At 43.0% G+C, this 21,921-nt stretch overlaps 1 gene segment (V, D, J or C); it reads right to left on the reverse strand.

Annotated features, from left to right (window-relative positions):
• Positions 1–8,939: 8,939 nt before the first annotated feature.
• LOC132869403 (immunoglobulin heavy variable 3-74-like) lies at positions 8,940–9,431 on the reverse strand. The segment is given in 2 exon segments: positions 8,940–9,244; positions 9,343–9,431. Coding segments are annotated over 2 exon segments (345 nt in total).
• Between the last annotated feature and the right edge of the window lie 12,490 nt (positions 9,432–21,921).

Here is a 21,921-nt window from a genome sequence, read left to right on the forward strand (position 1 = left end):
CACATCCATGGTTTCCTCTGCTTGGCTCCCAGAGTGCTGATCTCGGAGCAGCCATCATAAACACAGCGCTTCGGCGTGCTCTCATCGCATGGCTTGGCCGGGCTCGGGGCGCTCTCCCTCGGCTCGGCTGTGTCCAGCGCGTCGCTCTCGTTTAGCCGTTCTGGCATTTTTTGTTTTGCCAGTTTCTCTGTTGACATGGTGTTCAGTCTGTAAACCGCCGTGTCGAGTTATTTAAAAATGCCGAATAAACCACAGGATTTGCGTTGCTTCAGTGAAAAACCGGTGGTTTTATCTATCCCCAATAAGCCTCAAGGTCTTGAGGACAGTGGCAGAGGCCACCAACGAACACATTGGCAGCCAAAGGAAGATCATCTTCATAAAGGCTGGAGAGAAGCCACAGCCAAAGCCCTTACCATCAGCCAGCCTGCTCTCAATGGCATCAGACTGGGAACTCTAGATTGACTTGGGCAGACAGCTCAAGTTCCCGGACTTCATAACACCAACATCGCTGAGACCAGATGTGGTGTGAACATCTGCATCTTCCAAGCAGGTCCTCTGACTGAAGCTGACAGTCCCTTGGGAGGACCGCATGGAAGAGGTCAATGAGTGCAAGTGGCTCAAGTGTCAGGAGCTCATTGGGGAGTGCCAGAGGAGGGGCTGGAAAGCTCACTGTGAGCCAGTTGAGATGGGATGCAGAGGCTTTGTTGCCCGCTCACTGTGCAAGATCTACACCCTGCTCAGCATCACAGGAGCAGCAAAGAGGAGAGCTGTCAAGTCCACCTCAGAGGCTGTGGAGAGAGACTCGAGGTGGATTTGGATCAAAAGGTCTGAGAAGTGTGCCAATAATGCCAGGACACAAGCCGGGGCCTGATGAACCCTGGCTGGGTCACCTGAGGGAGGGTGTCTGATGTTGTGAGACCCGAAACACCTGAAGATCTCAGGAAACATCACTGACTGTGTCCCAGTGCATCTCCAGATGTATCTACACATGAACCTCAGTAGAATGAGATACTGCCCTCTTTTGGTGCAGAAACATTTACACATTTATTTAAACACATTTATTTTTTTATTTGAAATGATGAAATGAAAGGGCGGCACGGTGGTGTAGTGGTTAGCGCTGTCGCCTCACAGCAAGAAGGTCCTGGGTTCGAGCCCCGGGGCCGGCGAGGGCCTTTCTGTGTGGAGTTTGCATGTTCTCCCCGTGTCCGCGTGGGTTTCCTCCGGGTGCTCCGGTTTCCCCCACAGTCCAAAGACATGCAGGTTAGGTTAACTGGTGACTCTAAATTGACCGTAGGTATGAATGTGAGTGTGAATGGTTGTCTGTGTCTATGTGTCAGCCCTGTGATGACCTGGCGACTTGTCCAGGGTGTACCCCGCCTTTCGCCCGTAGTCAGCTGGGATAGGCTCCAGCTTGCCTGCGACCCTGTAGAAGGATAAAGCGGCTAGAGATAATGAGATGAGATGAGATGAGATGAAATGAAAAATAGGTTCAATATGACTAATCTTGAAAGAATATCATTTTTATGCAATTCTTTGCTCAAAACTGCTGTTTGTGTGTTTGAAATGACACAAATGATGAAAAGTTCATTCCAGTAAAATTTACTGAAAACATGGGGAGGATATTCATCTGATGGAGAATGTGTGGCTTTTAATGGAACAGAAGCCTCTTTATCAAATGCTATAATTTTTAATCAAATATTAAAGGATCAGTGAAATAGGATGGATAAGTTTCGTATCTTGTGGACATTGTTATACGGTACTGTACACTGTATGAGGTTTTTGTACAGGGATGTTGTTGATTTGTCTCACTGTGGTTGACGAGCGCAGTAATACACAGCTGTGTCTTCAGTCTGCATGTTCTGCCCAGTTAATATTACTGTGTTGCTGGACGTGTCTCTGGAAACCTGAAACCTGTTTTTCAGTTTCTCGCTGTAGCCAGTGCTCCCATCATAACATATCCATCCAATCCACTCCAGAGTTTTTCCTGCAGGTTGTCGTATCCAGTGTGTACAGTAGGTACTTGTTACTGAATATCCAGACACTTTACAGGCCAGAGTCAGTGACTGACCAGGGGTTAATACTGTGGATCCGGTCTGGATCAGCTCAACACAGTGAACACCTGGGAAAGAGAAGTTATTTGAATGTTGGAAAAGCTAAAAGCTCTAAGGAAGAAAGTGTATTAAATGTCAAATGTAAAAACACTTACAGTGTACGGCTGCCAGCAGCAGCAGCAGGAGGGATGTAGAGATCATGGTGTGTTGAAGCAGAAGAAGTAAAAGCTCTTGGTCTTCACTGCTTAAATATATAAAAGGGAAGGACATTTGCATGGAGACACTCCTTATCTTAGACAGAGAGCTGAAGAAGTCAATCCCAGAATCTGCAATATTACCAGTCTCATGTCCTCATCTCAAGACGACAGAGAGACTTCTTGAATATACACTCCTCAGACAAAAGATAAACATGGAGCTCGATGTGTCTGATTCAGTGTCTGATGATGAAAAACAGTCATCTTTTATGAAAGAATAAAATGTTTGCTATTAAATTATCCAAGTAAAAAGTTCGCTGTCCCACCTGGAGAGAAGGGTGTACACGAGACAATGTTGAAATCTGATGACGTGAAGAGGTTTCCCAGTCCAACACACATTTATTCAGAGAGAACAAATAAACTGCTTGAACTTAAATTTGGTTGAATGTCTTTGAGTTCAGTCGCATGTTATGTAGTGATCACCTGTGAAGGACTGGGACTGGATGTGCTTGAATATATAGTATTTCAGAGATTTTATAAATTTATTTATTTTTCTGTTAAATAGTATAACCACACAAAGGGGTAAAAGATGATTCCTAATGTTCAATCAGGTCTTTGTCCAATGTTCATGGAGTGATATGACTAAACACACATGAAAGTGAACTCAACATAGTATAACCCTGGGAATGGTTTTTGGTAAAGGGAGATTCATCTGATGGAGAATGTGTGGCTTTTAATGGAACAGAAGCCTCTTTACCATATACTATAATTATCAATCAAATATTCAACTTTCACTGAAGTACCGGTAAGCAACAAGGATTAAACACCAAATTTAGAAGTATAATTAGTAATAATGCTTGAGGATATTGGGATCATGATCATGGAAAAATTCTATGTCTCTTCAAAGTCATTACAAAATGCTCTCTCACTTTCTCACACATGATACACAAACTCTGATTTGTTGAGGTGATTATTGTTCCCTAATGATACTACGGTATAAAAAGTTCTTCTTAGTGAAACTCAGTCAGGCTTTAAAAAATAACTTACATGAAACTGTCATTTGTATTCATTTTTTTTTCGTGAGACTTGGATAGATAAGTTTTGTATCTTGTGAATATTCTGTTACACTGTATGAGGTGTTTTTGTACAGGGATGTTGTTGATTTGTCTCACTGTGGAGAGCGAGCGCAATAATACACAGCTGTTTCTCCCAGTAATACACAGGAGCTTCTCCCAGCTTCCGAGGGAGGCGGGGGACATTGAGTCTGAGTGGACCATGTTCTTTGCCTCCATTGTCGACGCGGCTGTTCGGAGCTGTGGCCACAAGGTCTCCGGTGCCTGTCGTGGTGGCAATCCCCAAACCCGGTGGTGGACACCGGAAGTAAGGGATGCCGTCAAGCTGAAGAAGGAGTCCTATCGGGCCATGTTGGCCTCCGGGACTCCTGAGGCAGCTGATAGGTATCGGCAGGCCAGGCGTGCCGCAGCTTGGGCAGTTGCGGAAACAAACTCGGAACTGGGAGGAGTTCGGTGAGGCCATGGAGGAGGACTATCGGTCGGCCTCGAAGAAATTCTGGCAAACTATCTGGTGCCTCAGGAGGGGGAAGCAGTACTCTGTCAACACTGTTTACAGTGCGGGTGGGGAGCTGTTGACCTTGACTGGGGACATTGTCGGGCGGTGGAAGGAATACTTCGAGGATCTCCTCAATCCCACTGTCATGTCTTCCATTGAGAAAGCGGAGGCTGATGACTCAGAGGTGGACTTGTCCATTACCCAAACCGAAGTCACTGAGGTGGTTAGCAAGCTCCTCGGTGGCAAGGCACCGGGGGTGGATGAGATCCGCCCCGAGTATCTCAAGTCTCTGGATGTTGTGGGGCTGTCTTGGCTGACACGCCTCTGCAACATCGTGTGGCGGTCGGGGACAGTGCCTCTGGAGTGGCAGACTGGGGCGGTGGTCCCTCTTTTTAAGAAAGGGGACCGGAGAGTGTGCTCCAATTATAGGGGAATCACACTTCTCAGCCTCCCAGGGAAGGTTTACTCCAGGGTACTGGAGAGGAGAATTCGGCCAATAGTCGAACCTCGGATCCAGAAGGAGCAATGCGGTTTTTGTCCTGGTCGCAGAACACTGGACCAGCTCTATACCCTTCATAGGGTGCTCGAGGGTTCATGGGAGTTTGCCCAATCAGTCCACATGTGCTTTGTGGATTTGGAGAAGGCATTCGACCGTGTCCCTCGTGGTATTCTGTGGGGGGTGCTTCGGTAGTATGGGGTTCGGGGCTCTTTGCTAAGGGCTGTCCGGTCCCTGTACTGTACGAACGGAGCAGGAGTCTGGTTTGCATTTCCGGCAGTAAGTCAGACCTGTTCCCAGTGCATTTTGGACTCCGGCAGGGCTGCCCTTTGTCACCGGTTCTGTTCATAATCTTTATGGACAGAATTTCTAGGTGCAGCCAGGGGCCGGAAGGAATCCTGTTTGGGAACCACAGGATTTCATCTCTGCTTTTCGCAGATAATGTTGTCCTGTTGGCTTCTTCAAACCAGGACCTTCAGCATGCACTGGGGTGGTTTGCAGTCGAGTGTGAAGAGGCTGGGATGAGAATCAGCACCTCCAAGTCAGAGGCCATGGTTCTCGACCGGAAAAGGGTGGCTTTTCCTCTCCAGGTTGGTGGAGAAGTCCTGCCTCAAGTGGAGGAGTTTAAGTATCTCGGGATCTTGTTCACAAGTGAGGGAAGGATAGAGCGTGAGATCGACAGGTGGATCTGTGCGGCCTCCGCAGTGATGTGGCCACTTTACCGGTCCATCGTGGTGAAGAAGGAGCTGAGCCAAAAGGCGAAGCTCTCGATTTACCGGTCGATCTATGTTCCGACTCTCACCTATGGTCGTGAGCTTTGGGTAATGACCGAAAGAATAAGATCGCGGATACAAGCGGCCGAAATGAGTTTCCTTCGCAGGGTGGCTGGGCGCTCCCTTAGAGATAGGGTGAGAAGCACAGTCACTCGGGAGGAGCTCGGAGTAGAGCCGCTGCTCCTCCACATCGAGAGGAATCAGCTGAGGTGGCTCGGGCATCTCTTTCCGATGCCTCCTGGACGCCTCCCTGGGGAGGTGTTCCAGGCATGTCCCCCCGGGAGGAGGCCCCAGGGAAGACCCAGGACACGCTGGAGGGACTATGTCTCTCGGCTGGCCTGGGAACGCCTCGGTGTTCTTCCTGAGGAGCTGGCCGAGGTGTCTGGGGAAAGGGAAGTTTGGGCTTCCATGCTCAGACTGCTGCCTCCGCGACCCGGCCCTGGATAAGCGGAAGAAGATGAGACAAGATATAGTAGGATGAAGGTCTCAGGAAGAGCTCAGGTGTATTTTGTGCACTTTGGAAAATATTTCAGTTGCTTTCTTTTCAGGGTGTTTTTGTCTTTTTCTTTTCCTGGCCATGCTTTAAGTCATTCTAATACCTTCTTTCTACCACTTTCAATCTGTTTTCTTTTGTTTCTTTTCCATTTCTTTATTCCTAGTCTTATTTTGATTTCCAGTTTGCTCTTCGCTCATGGCAAAGCCTTGACATACTATACGGTACCAGTCTTCCCTCCACAAATTTCTGATTCTCAGACTTTTACTTGCAACATGATGTACACTGAAGTGTTGAAGGTAAAAAAAAGACATTTTTACTCATGATCCTCAGCAGTAGTCTTCCTGTCACATTAACTACGACAGTAAATGTTACAATATCCTGCAGCCCCTTCATCCTGTCAACCGACACAGAAAAACTGCCATTTTACACTTCCTTACATGATGCAAACTCAATCCCCACCTTTACTTCAATAAAGCTGGACCATCAAAGAGCAGATCTGACCAGTACAGCCTCATCTGCAACCATGTGGCTACTTTATTCCCTGGTGCTGCTCGTCGCTGTGTCCTGGAAGTTCATACATCTGTTGTCGTATCCATTGTTGCAATTTGTGTATTTGTTATTGAGAAACTAAATGACTGTTTATTATTTTTTTCCATTGCAGTTGCATTTGGTGCAATTGATTTTGCTCAGCCAGGTCATGTGATTGTCCAGCCTGGACAGGCTTTGACCATTGGATGTAAAGTGTCTGGATGTAGCTTGACTGATAGCAGCTATTGTACAAACTGGACCTGACATGCTCCAGGGAAAAAGATGCAGTGGATTGGATACATTTGTAGCAGTGGAAGCACAGGGTGCACAGATTCACTGAAAAACAGGTTCAGTATCGCTCAGGACACCTCCAGGAATAAAGTCACTCTCCCGGGTCAGAACATGCAGAAGGAAGACAGAGCTGTGTCTTACTGTTTGCGATACTATAACAGTGATATGTATCACTGGAGTGCCTGTACAAAAACCTCATGGATCAGCCTTGTGCTTTTTATCTTCATCTTTGCATTGTAAAGACATCCCATTGTTCACCTTCTGAATTTTAGCTTTATCTTATCATTAATTTGCTCAGTAATAGCAGCGGAGCACCATACCTAAGAAAAAATGGCAAACCCATCGAGTTGATTTTTTGTGATTTGTCCGTGTACGTGTACCACCAGTCATACACACGGCCTAGTGGCCAGTGTTAGTAATTACCAGTCATACACACCGCCTAGTGGCCAGTGGTAGCCAGTACAGAAATAAAACACAAGAGACTGGCTATGATATAAGAAAATTCTACAACCCAGAAACAGATGGGACCTCCGCTTTTAGGCAGTGCCTAAGTCTATATATTATCAGCATACTGTAACTGCATTGGTTAGAGTGGGACATGTCACACTTTTTACGCTTTCTTACATTTCCTGGGTGTGATACAAAACAAATGGGGATTCTTAATAATGAATTGAAATTACTTGAGAAAAAAAAAGCAGTTCATTAAGGCCGAATCCCATTTCACCCCTTGGACCAACCCCTTGGCCCTTCCCCTCCATTTTGCGCGTTCACGTGAAGGGGTAGGGGTATCCCAATCCCAGTTAATGCGGAGGGGTAGGGGAAGGGGTAGGGCTTCTGTACCCCTCCAAACGGAGATTTTCCTGGAGCTGACTCCGAACGAAGGGGTTTGAGTGATTTCCCACAATGCCATGCGGATTTCAGCGAGATTTCATGCGGATTTCAGAAAGATGGCGGTTCCCGCGGCGAAAGATTGTCATAAATGTATTTTCTCCATTATTTACGTGTTTTAAGTTGTTATCCAGAGGAAACACGCCGCTTGATTTGCTTTCGAGCTGAGAATGAGCAGCGATTTCTGAAATCCAAGCTGCTGCTAAAAAGCTTTGGGAGTGAGTATTGTTTTCGGTTGCTTGACTGCGTACGTTTTGTTCTGTTATTCTCGCTTTTATTGTTTACATGAGTGTTCTGACACCTCATTCTGTCGGATGTGGTGCACGAAGCGCCAAAGATATCCCATTCAGTGGTGTTAGTTAACAAATCACACCCTGCCAGCAGAGATTTCTGGCTCTGACTGTAGCGGCTGGTCGCAGCCAATGACGCATTTGGTCGCGTTTTGCTAACGTAAACGCTGACGGAGGTACGCGATGACGTATGCGATCGTTGAAGGGCTATCCCAATACGTAAGGGTTGAATTTCAAGCCCTATCCCTTGTAGCTCAGTTTCAAGGGGAAGGGCCAAGGGGAAGGGAGAGGGGAAGGGGGAGGGGTAGGGGTAGAAATTAGAATTGGGATTGGGCCTAAAAATTTTGGAAAATGAAGTGAAAAAACATTCAAAATGACAAATCTTGAAAGAATATCATTTTTATACAATTCTTGAATCAAAACTATTGTCTGTTTGAAATGACAAAAGCCATTCAAACTTCATCCCTGTGAAATTGATTTCAAACATGGGGAGGAGATTCATCTGATGGAGAATGTGTGGCTTTTAATGGAACAGAAGCCTCTTGAATGAGTCAGTTCCTCACCATGCACATCTGTGGAGGAAAACACATGGTGATATCTCACACAATATACGCTGCACATGTTTTATGTTATTGTAGGAAATTAATGAATTTGATAAAGCACTTATAGGAAGCAGCTGCCAGCAGCTTTACCAACTTCCATTATTTACAAATCAATAATAGAGGGAATTATACATATAGAGAAATTCACAAGGATTAGATACTAGATTTAGGGCGATAATTATTTTCTGTCCTTGAGGATATAAATTCCTTGCCTGCCCAATTCTGCATTTAATTTTCTCTGCAATATTTTCTCACAAACTTTGTTGGTTCTTTTTCTCACAATATAAACACATTAGTCCTCGAAATCACAGTGACGTGAACAAGGATGAAGCAGAAAACGTGTCACACAGCATCACATGAGCTCCCAATACACTGCCATGTTCATGTTTTTGGTCTTTTGTGGCTCCCACAAGCTTCATATCTGACCACATGCTCCTGTGACTTTCTTAGAGCTGATTCCCCTCCTGATGCACACCTCAAGTTTGTCCTTTTCTGACATTTTTTTTTTAAATCAAACATCATTCCAGCCACATTGTTGTACATCAGTTCTCTCTCAGTCTTTTTAATCTCTCATTGGGCAGATGTTGTCACAGAAGAGAAAAAAACGTCTCTCAGAGGACTTGAAGCAAAATGAAAACCAGAATGTTCATGATGATGTTAATAATAAATGACTTTGGGGTTCAGTTTCCTGCTGAGGGAATATTTACAGCTCATGAGGATGTGCTTGTGTCAGTTTTTGTACAGCTCTGGAGTCTGTTGTGTCAGTGTGAGTCTCGTGCACAGTAATAAACAGCCGTGTCTTCGGCTTTCAGACTCTTCACTTCGAGGTACAGAATGTTTTTACTGGTGTCTTTAGTGATGGAGAACTGGCCCTGCAGAGACTGAGCGAATATCGTGTCACTGTAAATGCGCCCGATCCACTCCAGTCCTCGTCCTGGTTTCTGACGGATCCAGTGCATGTAGTAGCTGCCCACTGAGAATCCGGAGACAGTACAGGACAGAGTGACTGACTCTCCAGGTCTCTTCACCACAGATGCAGAGGAGGTCAGGGACTGTCCATAAGAATCTGGAAGAGAAGAGTATAACTTGGTAATGTTATAATGTTTATCAGGACACAATGACTCTTTTTCCTTCCAGTAATCTCATGAAAAATCTGAAACTTACATGAAATGAGTCCAATTAAAATACACTGTCCGAAAATCATCCTTCTCTGAGTTCTGCTTCAGCCAGATTTAAAGTGTATGGGAGTGTTATCTATCACACAGCTCACTGGAAACTTGAAGAGCCAAGAACATGCTGTTTATACCCGACTCTATTTGAATAGGGAGTGTCCATGAGCACAATGGATGGATTAAACCCACAACCACAGGCTGCTCAGTGTAGAGATGAGTGGATGATGAGAAGGTTCTACGTGGAACCCAACAACAGAATGTTTCACTGAAAGTGTTCAAAGTAGAACCAGTTTTAGAATCTGAGAACCCTTAATTATCCACAGATCTGTGAAACCATCCAAATGTGTCTGAATGAAAAAGGATATGATTTTATCAAATGTAACATCATACAGATTCACATTTCATGTGAAAAGTAAAAACAGGGTTTTATTTGTATAAAATTAGACAATCAATCAACTTCCTTATTTCAATCCTTGTGAATTTTCCATGAAAACAGGTTCTCCAGAACAAAGAGCCTTATCTACTGATCAACACAACACAGGTTGCTGATATGCTGTATGTAATTACGTTTAATCTGAGGGTCATGATTCACAGCAGGATGTGAGAAGAAAAATGGCCTGAATGTGCAGAGAGCAACAGGTTGAGATGGTTGAGTTTGTACAGACTGCCCTCTAGAGGCACAAAAGTCCTGTTTTCAAAATATCCAGAACTGGCAGGAGAGATTTTAAAGAAAAAGGTTCAAATGTTCTTGCTGTCAATAAAAAGGTCTCCCATGGAACAGCGATCCAAATGAAGGAAGTCTGAATTCCAGATTGGAGCATTTGTATCAGCAGGGTTTAAAAGAGAGAATGCGTGCAGATACAGCATCAGTGGGAAATTAAGTCATTTATAACCGTGTCTTTATGATGGAGTTTGTTCTTCACTCTCTGTGATGAAGCTTCTCTCATGTCATTTAAAGAGCAAAATAAAGAAACGTCCTGAAAGATTAATGAAATTGATGAAATGCATTGATACAACTGTGCTGCTGAATTCTTGAATCTGATTAAAGTGTTGATGAATTTTCTAAAACAGCAGGTCTGTTAATTATAGAAAGACAACACACAGGTTAATATTAATTATTAATTGTAATAGTTTATCATTCCATAGGAACAACTGACACATGATTTGTATGGTGGATGTTTCACACAGATTTCAAAAATAAGAAAGAAAATAGTGAAATTTCATTGAATGTTGCTTTTTCCAGATGCTCTTCTCAGCATTGAGAAAAGTCATACAGTTCAGTTTTAGTCTCAATGAGTGCGTTTACATGCACAAAGAGAAAATCGAATTTCTGCCGTAGCTCGACTGAAATCGAAGTTCTAAATGGCATGGAAACACCTTAGCTAGGCTGAAACTGAACCAAACTTGATTTCTCGTAATCAAGCTACGCGACCTAGATTATGCGATTTTTGCCGAGCTACTTAGTGCATGTATACCCTGTTGAGCTACGTAGTCTAGCTACTTACTTCAGCACTGCCCCTTCCGGAAGTGACGAAACCACAAGCGGGAAACACAACAGCCTCGGTCGGCATGACACTTCACCTTAGCCACCACTTTATTAGGAACACTTGTGTCTGGGCATGTACGCACCCATTTCCAATTAGTTCAGTGCCATATTAAGCCAATGTGGTGCCCCTGGGCACTATACCTCAAGTGCCCCCCCCACCACCACCCTGCGCGCACGCGTTTAGTAACCTCCTGCACACACTCACAAACCTTGCCCTTTGCTGTCAAAAATAGTAGCATATACATAAACAATAGTACACATAAACAAGGCCATTCTTCCTCATTGAAAATTTATTAAGTAGGCTACATCAGGCCATCAAATTCACTGAAAACAACCAACGATATGCATGTAGGCATACTGAAATGTCTTATTCAAAAATGAGCAGCATATATTTGTTTGTCTCAATAAAAACCTTCAAAGCATCCATACTCTATCCATATTAAAATGTCTCAATTCAAAATGTGTATCAATTCAAACAGCATCAGCAATTTAAACAGCATCCATCTATATACAATACAGCATATTCAAATGTGTCAATTCAAAATATATATCAATTAAAATAGCATCGATCTAGGCAACATATTCAAATGTCTCAATTCGAAATATAAATTCAAATAACAGCCAGTACGGCATATTCAGATGTACAATGTACATATGTGTTTCAATTCAAAGAGTATCTGTTCTGTATGAACCTAGACATGTTCTCCCCATAGCGCAGGATCAGTTGAAATAGAGAAGTGTTCTACTGACGTCGGCTGCGCTGGGTTGACATCCATAACACCCTCGTCTTCCTTCTCGTCGCCATGGTGTGAACTGATCCCTACCTGGCTTAAAGTGGCTTCGCACATATCCTCCTCCCCGGCTTCAGCGCTGGTAGTGACAGCAGTTGTCGATGTTTTTATAAAAAAGCGATCTAACACTGGAACATTTTTAATTGCAGCTACACGCCTGGAGTCTTTTTTTTAATTTTCTCTTCGCACAACCACTCAAGTGATATCTATCCATTTTTCATTTCTACCGCGGTTTTTAAAAAAATTGATATATTTCACCATAGGTGGACTGGCTCAACTGACAGGTTGAGGAAAGGGGGGTTAATGGTCACATAGGCCACTCTTGCTCAGAATTATGATTATTGTTGTTCTTATGAAATTTAGTGTTCATAATGAATTACATATGACTATTTAACAATGTCAAGTGTATAACCATTTTAAGTGTACAAACATTCACAAAAAAATATTTTTAAAGTTTCTGTCATGTGATGCCCCCCCACTGGCTGTGAGTGGTTAGTGCCCCTGGGCACTGTGCCGCAGGCCCATATAGTTAATCCGGCCTTGAATTAGTTGGTAAGTTATTAGCATGTTAGCAGGCTAACAGTTAATATGTTCACTATTACAGATCAACTTCAACTTAGTGGCCATTTTATTAGGAACACTTCTGTTTGTACATACAAACTACAAACACTCTTCTTGTGAACACGGAACTGATAACTTTGTTTATACTCTTGAATAGCTCTTCTTCATGACGACAACCGGAAGTGTACCAACACGATGGGGCGTGTAGCGCCACCTGTGGCTTGGGTGCACAATGTACCTCACACAATAGCTCGATTTCCTTGTGTGCATGTAGGATTGGATTTCTCTGGCACCCCTGCTGGGACCCTTAGCTCGATTACCGACAGCAGCTCGATTTGGATGTGCATGTAAACGTACTGAATGTTTCCTTTGTTCTTAAACACTGATGATGAAAATGTGAGCTCACTTTCTGATGACAGCATGCATGTGTTTTTGTATTGACACCTCAGTAGAAGCATCAGTGTGGCTAACGAGCGCAGTAATACACAGCTGTGTCTTCAGTCTGCAGATTTTCTCCTCTCAGAGTCACTGTGCTGCTGGAGCCATCTTTAGAAATACTGAACTTGTTTTTTCGAGAATCTTTAGAACCAATTACTCCACCACCCCAAATGTGGTTTATCCATTCCAGGGTTTTCCCTGCAGGTTGTCGGATCCAAGCCGTGGCGTAGCTGTCATCAGTAACAGAGTAGCCAGATACTTTACAGCTGAGGGTTAAAGAATCTCCTGGCTTTAACATCACTGAGGTGGCCTGAGTGAGTAACTCAAAACTCTGCCTTGTCCCATCTCAAAGAATTCAAATGATTCCTGTTGCTGTAAATGAACACAAACTGCTGGTGTGTTGTTCAGCTGAATTTATTGGTATAAATGGTTCAAACGCAGGATTATATTTGCATGTCACGCCCACTAGACACATAAAAAGATTCACAGAGGAACAGCCATGAAGAGAAAAAGCTTACTGTAAAACTCCAGCTGTGTTTCCTGCTGTCAAGTCCATAACTGCTCTTTACTCATTAGATCTCAAATTAAATGACAAAAGCGTGCACTCGAATGACAATGACAGTGATTTCTGTCTGTTTTCACCAGTTAAAGCCTGCAGAGAACAGCGTACACTCGAATGACAATTTAACTGAGTCACTTTCTATTCCACAGTTTGATTATAATGTGAAATGTTGAGCCCAGGTTTAATGGCACCAATAAAAAGTTTTATCGACATGCTCTTCTGAAAACACTGCAATATTTCACCATGTGAGACTGGCAAAGATGGAAGCAGTTTCTCACAGCAGTTATTTTAACACCATCACATCTCCAACCCCAAATCAGAAAAACTCATGTCCTTTTAGTGCATCACTGTGTATCACTGTAACACCCAAAATAACATGAAGTTTTCTGATCACTGATCATCACTGAACAACACAAACTTTACCGATTTCATTTTTCAGCTCTGTCTCTCATCCAGCTTATCCGATAGAAACTGATATCCGTTGTTTCAACTGATTTCATAAACATGTTTATTAATAATAATAATAATAATAACAAGTTCAACTTATATAGCGCCTTTCAAGAAACCCAAGGACGCTTTACAATTATAGACTCATTCTCATCTCATTATCTCTAGCCGCTTTATCCTGTTCTACAGGGTCGCAGGCAAGCTGGAGCCTATCCCAGCTGACTACGGGCGAAAGACGGGGTACACCCTGGACAAGTCGCCAGGGGCCTCATGTACAAAGACCTGCGTGGATTTCCCACTAAATATGTGCGCACGTCAAAATCGGGAAATTTGCGTACGACCAAAAAAATCCGGATGTATCAATCAGTGCGTACGAAGGTTTCCACGCACTCTCCTGTTGTACATCCCAATCAATGTGGAATTCGGCGCACATGCACGAGCCCTGTTCCCAGCCCCGTCTCCTCCCTCAAATATTCCACACTGAATATGTTAATTAGGATAAATAGACCTGCAGTAAGGCCCGCGTTAGGTAAAAGACATGGCAACTTTTACTAACGCGTTAATGTTAATTAAATGTTAGAAATCTCGCGTTAATCAAATTAACATTTAACATTTATTATTAACATTTAACATTAACATTTATTCGCGTTAATCCCTGCCTTTAGCACAGTGTAATAGAATTCACATACATCACTTAACTGTTCTGTCACCTCCAATTAAAGTGATGTTCAAAGTGTATGCTATGAGACATGCAACGGTCACTGATTGTATGCCACTGAATGTGAATGTAGCCTATACCAAGATAACGGTATGATTCGCATCGTCCGCAGTGCCTGGGCCACAATGAGTGTCTATTTGAGTTACATGGGTTTTGAAAACAAAAAAACACCTTTAGTGCTCTAATGTGTACATTTTTTCGGGGACACCCTGTATTTGAGGAAATGTCTTCCTCTCTTAGTAGGCCCAATATTCCTAGCCACATGTAACCAGAAATAAAACGTGCACATATTTTCCACAATAGGATTTTAATGACAAATGTATTCTAGTAGGGTGCCAGGGAACAACAGGAGGCCCCCAGTCCATCCCACCCGAGCAGGAAGAGGACCCCCAGCTGAGCGGATCCAGCGTGCTGACGCGCGCGGTCCTTGAGTCGCAGGGGGAAATTTTAAAGGGGATAGAGGCGATTAACGACAACCTCGAGGGAATCCGCGAGGAATTGAAGGAACTGAATAACACATTAAAAGAATATCTTAAAAAATGAATGGTGTCCCGTGTCCCGTCTGTCCTTACCTTTTCACATTGTGGCTATTAAGCGCTGCCGGGTTTGTATGCCATGTCGCTGTGGCACCTCGTTGTGAGGCCCAGGGTCTGGGTCCTCCAGCAGGTCTCGCTCCATTATTGGCACGCCGTGCCGCTGCGCCACATTGTGTAACACGCCACACACCGCGGTTGTGTCTGATTTGTATGCACTTGGAAATCGTTTCATATATTGATCTTGGTAATTATGTGATAAGGCTACCCCATGCAACATCAACTAATAATATTTCAGTCTGACACCTCGCGGCAAATGCGCGAGGAAGATCTATTAAGCTAGCTGCAATGCATGGTCCTGCATGTGCATTCTTTAATTTAATTAATTAACCAATAGTCAATGGGAGTAATATCGAAATGATATTGCTGGGGTTTCTCATTTCCCGTAATTACAATATGGAAGGGATGGTTGATGGATCTGTTGGCATTTACCCAACAGTCTCGCATTATGTGTCTCGACAATGTCGTATGACTGACATACATTTCAATTCACGCATCCTGATGTTCCGATGCATTTTTGGATGCCTCTTATCGCCATGTCATGACTCTTGACTGAGTAGGCCTAAATGTAGTTGCGTTGCTCTGCCTCTAAGTGTCGCCAAGTACCAAGATGCACCAGAAATGTGCATACGCCAGCCATGAGGTTTGCGTAGAGTACCGCACTTTTCCACGCCAAGTCAATCTTTGTACATACGAATGTTTGCGCAGAAAGTGACGTACGTAGCTTTTTTGTGCATACGCAAGCTTTGTACATGAGGCCCCAGATCATCACAGGGCTGACACAGACACAGACAAACATTCACACTCACATTCACACCTATGGTCAATTTAGAGTCACCAGTTAACCTAACCTGCATGTCTTTGGACTGTGGGGGAAACCGGAGCACCCGGAGGAAACCCACGTGGACACGGGGAGAACATGCAAACTCCGCACAGAAAGGCCCTCGCCGGCCACGGGGCTCGAACCCGGACCTTCTTGCTGTGAGGCGACAGCGCTAACCACTACACCACCATGCCGCCCTACAATTATAGACAAAGAAAAAATAACAATAAAAAATAATGAATAAATAAATGAATGAATTAATAAATAAATAATAAAAAATAAAAGTAAAAAGTCCACCAAGTAGGGGTCAGGATGTAATTCCAGTGGTGTAGCAGCCACAGTCCCACCAAAAGGCGCATGAAAACAAGTCCCACATCTCCAGCACAGCCACCGTGACGCCGTCAGCCACATCACTCAAACACCACGCCATGGATCCACAAAGCGAGCAGAGAAGCTCCGCCATGCAGAGCGCTGGTGTGTCCCAAACCGCCTGCACAGCCGCCGCGACGCCACCGAGCAACATCGCTCGGAACATCACGCCAAGCATTAAAGCGCAGAGCGCTGGACAACCACGAATGTTAAATGAGCAGCAAGCTCACTGCAGTCCATAGCTGGGAGCGCAGGCATCGCCCACGGCGAACCAAGACCTGGAGGGAACCAACGCCCAAAACTGGGTCCGGAGCTACACCATAACCGGCGGACAAAACACTCAAACAAACATCAAACTACACAAACACACACACACACAAAAAAAGAAAACTGAAAAAGAAAGAAAATAAAAATTAAATTTAAAAAAAAAAAAGCTCTGGTGAGAAGCGGCAGCCAGAATGCGCACGATGTACTCTCAACCGGAAACGGAAACGAAAAAAAAAATCACTAGCATATGTGAATGAATGTTAAGAATTTTCTCATGAATTTGTTGACAAACTGGAGATCCTTGGCCCATCTTTGCTTATGCTTTGAAATCTTGGATTCTGATTTTTTTTTCACCAAATCCTGATTACAATCACTTGTTGGCATCACCTGTTTCAAATCACATCACTGTTTCATTGTTTTCCTCATCACGAACCCTAAATTGCTCCAGGAATGGATGGAAATGAACAAATGAAATGAAGTTGACAAGAAAACATGAAATATCTCGGGTTCATTCTTTCTGCAATGAAATACAAGTCAAAGAAAATTAGAAATCAATGCTTCCTTTTTTTATTGACATTTTCCATACCGTCCCAAGTTTTTCTGATTTGGGGTTGGAGATGTGATGGTGTTAAAATAACTGCTGTGAGAAACTGCTTCCATCTTTGCCAGTCTCACACGGTGAAATATTGCAGTGTTTTCAGAACAGCATGTCGATAAAACTTTTTATTGGTGCCATTAAACCTGGGCTCAACATTTCACATTATAATCAAACTATGGAATATAAGTGACTCAGTTAAATCATTGTCATTCGAGTGCATGCTATTCTCTGCAGGCTTTAACTGGTGAAAACAGACAGAAATCACTGAGTGATAACATTCGACATCAGGTGATTTTAAATTTTAAAAAATAATTGTGTTCTCCAGTGACCAGATGGCATGGCGAAAATCTAATATCTATCACCAGCATGAGACTGACACAGTTCTCTCTTCTGGTTCTTGTTTTTCTTTTTCTCTCAAAGGTCTAAAATAACCTTCTTTCAAAAATTCAATCAGGAGTGAGGCAGGCTTCTCTAACCTGCCTTGAAGTGTGAATGAGTGTGTGAATGTGGCATTATGTTCTGTATTTGCACTCAGTGTTCCTGGGATGGACTCTGGATCCACCTCTCTGACCAGGATAAAGTGTTTACTGAAGATGAACGAGTGACTGAATGAATGATACGATGTTTTGTGATTTTTAATTTTTGTATTTTTATTACAGTCTGAAAGCACAGACATTTGTTCTCTTGTCGAATTCTGAAGACAATTTTTTGCCTCAATTTCCATCAGGATTAATAAAGTATGGCTCTGTCCATCCATCCATCCATCCTGCAGTTGGGGAGATTGAACTTAAATTCTTCTTCTGCTTCTTCTTCTTTTGGCTGCTCCCAGTTAGGGGTCGCCACAGTGGATCTTTCATCTCCATTGCTTCCTGTCTTCAGCATCCTCCTCTACCACATCTGCCACTTTCATGTCCTCTCTCATCGGATCCATGTATCTCCTCTTTGGCCTTCCACATTTTCATTTGCCTGGCAGCTCCATCCTCAACATTCTCCTTCCCACATGCTCTGCATCTCTTCTCAGAATGTGCCCATACCATCTCAGTCTCATCTCTCTTAGCTTAATTCCCAAGCTCTCCACATGTGCTGTCCCTCTCATGTGCTCGTTCCTTATCCTGTCCAACCTTGTCACTCCCATTGCAAACCTTAACATCCTCAACTCTGCCACTTCCAACTTTGCCTCCTGTCTCTTTTTTAAGGGTATGGTCTCCAATCCATACATCACAGCTGGTCTCACTACTGTCTTATACATCTTACCTTTCACTTTTGCTGGGACTTTCCTATCACAAATGACTCCCGAAATTCTTCTCCAACTGCTCCACCCTGCCTGCACTCTCTTTCTCACCTCACTATTGCAGCCCCCATTTTCCTGCAAAGTTGATTGAACTTAAATTGATGAGAGCAATTTAGAGAACTGGAAGATGAACCTCATTAAAGCCAAACATACAGTGTACAGATACGGACATTATGTGTGATCAAAAATGATATCACCTGGCCTTTAGAGAGTCTGAAAGCTGTAGTAACACTTTACCTACTGACCATTCAAGAAAACATTACACTATAAGATTAATTCATTTGTCTCTGGTTGGGAATTGAAACAATTGTAAAGACAATGTGATTGAGCAGTTCTATAACCACAGTAAGATGGAGATTATATTCATCCTTTGCCTAAATGAAAAGTTTAAACCGGGATTTATTTGGAAAAGTAGACAATTGATCAACTTCCTCATTTCAATCCTTTTGAATTTACCATGAAATCAGGTTCTCCAGAATAAAGAGCCTTATCTACTGATCAACACAACACAGGTTGCTGATATGCTGTATGTAATTCTGTTTAATCTGAGGGTCATGATTCATCATAGAATGTGAAAAGAAAAATGCCCTCAATGTGCAGAGAGCAACAGGTTGAGTTTGCACAGACTGCCCTCTAGAGGCACAAAAGTCCTGTTTTCAAAATATCCAGAACTGGAAGGAGAGATTTTAAAGAAAAAGGTTCAAATGTTCTTGCTATCAGTAAAAAGGTCTCCCAATGGGCAGTGATACAAATGAAGGAAGTCTGAATTCCAGATTGGAACATTTGTATTGGCATGGTTTAAAAGAGAGAAAGCACTCAGTTACAGTATCAGTGGGAAATTAAGTAATTTATCACCCTGTCTTTATGATGGAGTTTGCTCTTCACTCTCTTTGATGAAGGTTCTCTAATGTCATTTCAAGAACAAAATAAAGAAACTTCCTGAAAGATTAATGAAATGTTTGAAATGCACTGATACCACAGTTCTGCTGAATTCTTGAATCTGATTAAGGTGTTGATGAAGCTTCTCCAATTTCATTTGAAGACCAAAATAAAGAAACTTCCTGAAAGATGAATGAAACGGATGAAATGCACTCATACCACAGTGCTGCTGAATTCTTGAATCTGATAAAGGTCTTGATTAATTTTTTGTGGGATTATTTTTTTTTAGGTCAAATTGTTGGATAAGTTTTGTCTCTTGTGGACATTCTGTTCTACTGTACACTGTATGAAGTGTTTTTGTACAGGGATGTTGTTGATTTGTCTCACTGTGGTCTTCGAGCACAGTAATACACAGCTGTGTCTTCAGTCTTCAGGCTGGCCATGTGCAGATACACCTGCTTCTTGCTGTTGTCTCTGGAGATGGTGAATCTTCCCTGAACAGACTGAGAGTATTCTTTAGTACTACCACTTGGAGCAGAAATATATGAGATCCACTCAAGGCCTTTTCCTTGTGCCTGTCTAATCCAGGAAATGTCCGCACTGCTATCACTAATTCCAGAGTAGGTACAGATGAGTTGATGAGATCCTCCAGGTTGAATGACCACCGGCTCAGACTCGGTGAGTGTCTGACATCCGCAACCTGTCAAATACATTTCATCATTTTACATCATTACACAGTTTATCTGAGTGAGACATGCACAAATAAGCTGTTACTCACGGGTTATGGTCAATAATGTCAAAATAAAACAGTAACTGATGAGTGGTTGCATGGCTGTTCCTGAAAAAATGTCTGAACTCAGTGGAAATAATGCAGCTGGAGTCTGTGCTTATAAAGGGAAAGTCTCATTTGCATGCCCAACCTACAGAGGAGTTATAGACGATACAAAACATGATTACTTGAAGAAAGAGGTGTTGTATTTGGGAGTAAAAATGTCAGTCATTTGATCTTAGTGATCCGAAAGGATAGTTAGATGACATTTTTCACGCTCAGGTGCTTCATTAACACTGTGGGCCATGATTGTCTCGAGAACAGTGAATGTGGAATCAGCTGAAAGCACGAAACATTTCAGTTAAACTGTGGACCCAGAGACAGAAAGCAGTGAACCCAATGAGAATATTGCTGTGCTTTTACTGATTCTGGAGTGAATTTTAAAGGTCTCATTGCATCGTTTTTTTATTAATTGTGCGGTGGTCTCTAGTATGAATGAATGCCCTGTGAGCCGGTTTTGGTGAAAAAAAATGCTGTGGTTCCCCTGTTTCAGTCTGTTCTAGTTTGGTGGAGGAGTGGGTGGTGGGAGAACGACAGGATTTCAGCTCTTATTCATTAATATTTGTAGCACCTTTCATCCTGACTTTGAGGTAAAAGAGATACTCACATCACTCTAGGTCCGGTCGGAGGTGCACCAGGAAGTGACTCACAAAAAGGAGTGGGTGTTGGCATTTGAACAGGTGATATTTTAATATAAATGCAAAACAAATAATAAAACATCAACAGCTTGGCTGTAGGCGGCACGGTGGTGTAGTGGTTAGTGCTTTCGCCTCACAGCAAGAAGGTCCGGGTTCAAGCCCCGTGGCCGACGAGGACCTTTCTGTGTGGAGTTTGCATGTTCTCCCCGTGTCCGCGTGGGTTTCTTCCGGGTGCTCCGGTTTCCCCCACAGTCCAAAGACATGCAGGTTAGGTTAACTGGTGACTCTAAATTGACCGTAGGTGTGAACGTGAGTGTGAATGGTTGTCTGTGTCTATGTGTCGGCCCTGTGATGACCTGGCGACTTGTCCAAGGTGTACCCCGCCTTTCACCCGTAGTCAGCTGGGATAGGCTCCATCTTGCCTGCGACCCTGTAGAACAGGATAAAGCAGCTAGAGATAATGAGATGAGATGAGCTTGGCTGTATTTTTATTTACCAAATTAAGGCACCACATAATAAAACAAAACAAACAAATAAAAAGAGTCCATAGAACTCGAGCTCTCCTGCTCAATATTCTGGTAGGTTCAGTTCAAGAATAAAGATCCAATGTGTGTGTATGTGTTCAGTGTATCAATGTCCATTCAGTTTCTTTGTCCTCAATTCCTATAAACTACTCCCCGGGTAGGTGAGGAGTGTGTGTGTCTTATCTGTTCTCAGTGTGAGACTCAGATGATCTGGAGTTATCAAGGTAGGTTCTGCAGCTGGCCACACTGCATCTCCCACTCTCTCTCTCTCTCTCTCTCTCTCAGAATCACTGGGCTGGGCTTGCCATCTTAATCGTTTCTCTCTATTTCTTGGACAGTAAATCAGGCGAGCAAAAAAAAAAAAAAAACAACCTACACAGAAGGTGCATAGTTGTAAGGAACTTCATCTGATTCTGTCTCAGCTTCTTATCAGTTTCTTATGATTTTCTTATGAGATCTCATCATTTTCTCAGTTCAAAGCATGAAATATATCACCAAAAATCAAGGAAATACATAAACACACAATAAATGAATTATTATGAATTAAAACTATTAGTTTTAACCATAAATGTACTCAATTATTCATGAATTATCACAACAAAAATACTATTTTTAACAGACACATAATGTATGCATCCTTTTAACCTCTATTTATCTTATATCATCAATTTTTAACTATTTTAATTCACCTTTTTAA

This window comes from Neoarius graeffei, chromosome 20 (assembly GCF_027579695.1).
Source record: "Neoarius graeffei isolate fNeoGra1 chromosome 20, fNeoGra1.pri, whole genome shotgun sequence".
Taxonomy (NCBI): domain Eukaryota; kingdom Metazoa; phylum Chordata; class Actinopteri; order Siluriformes; family Ariidae; genus Neoarius; species Neoarius graeffei.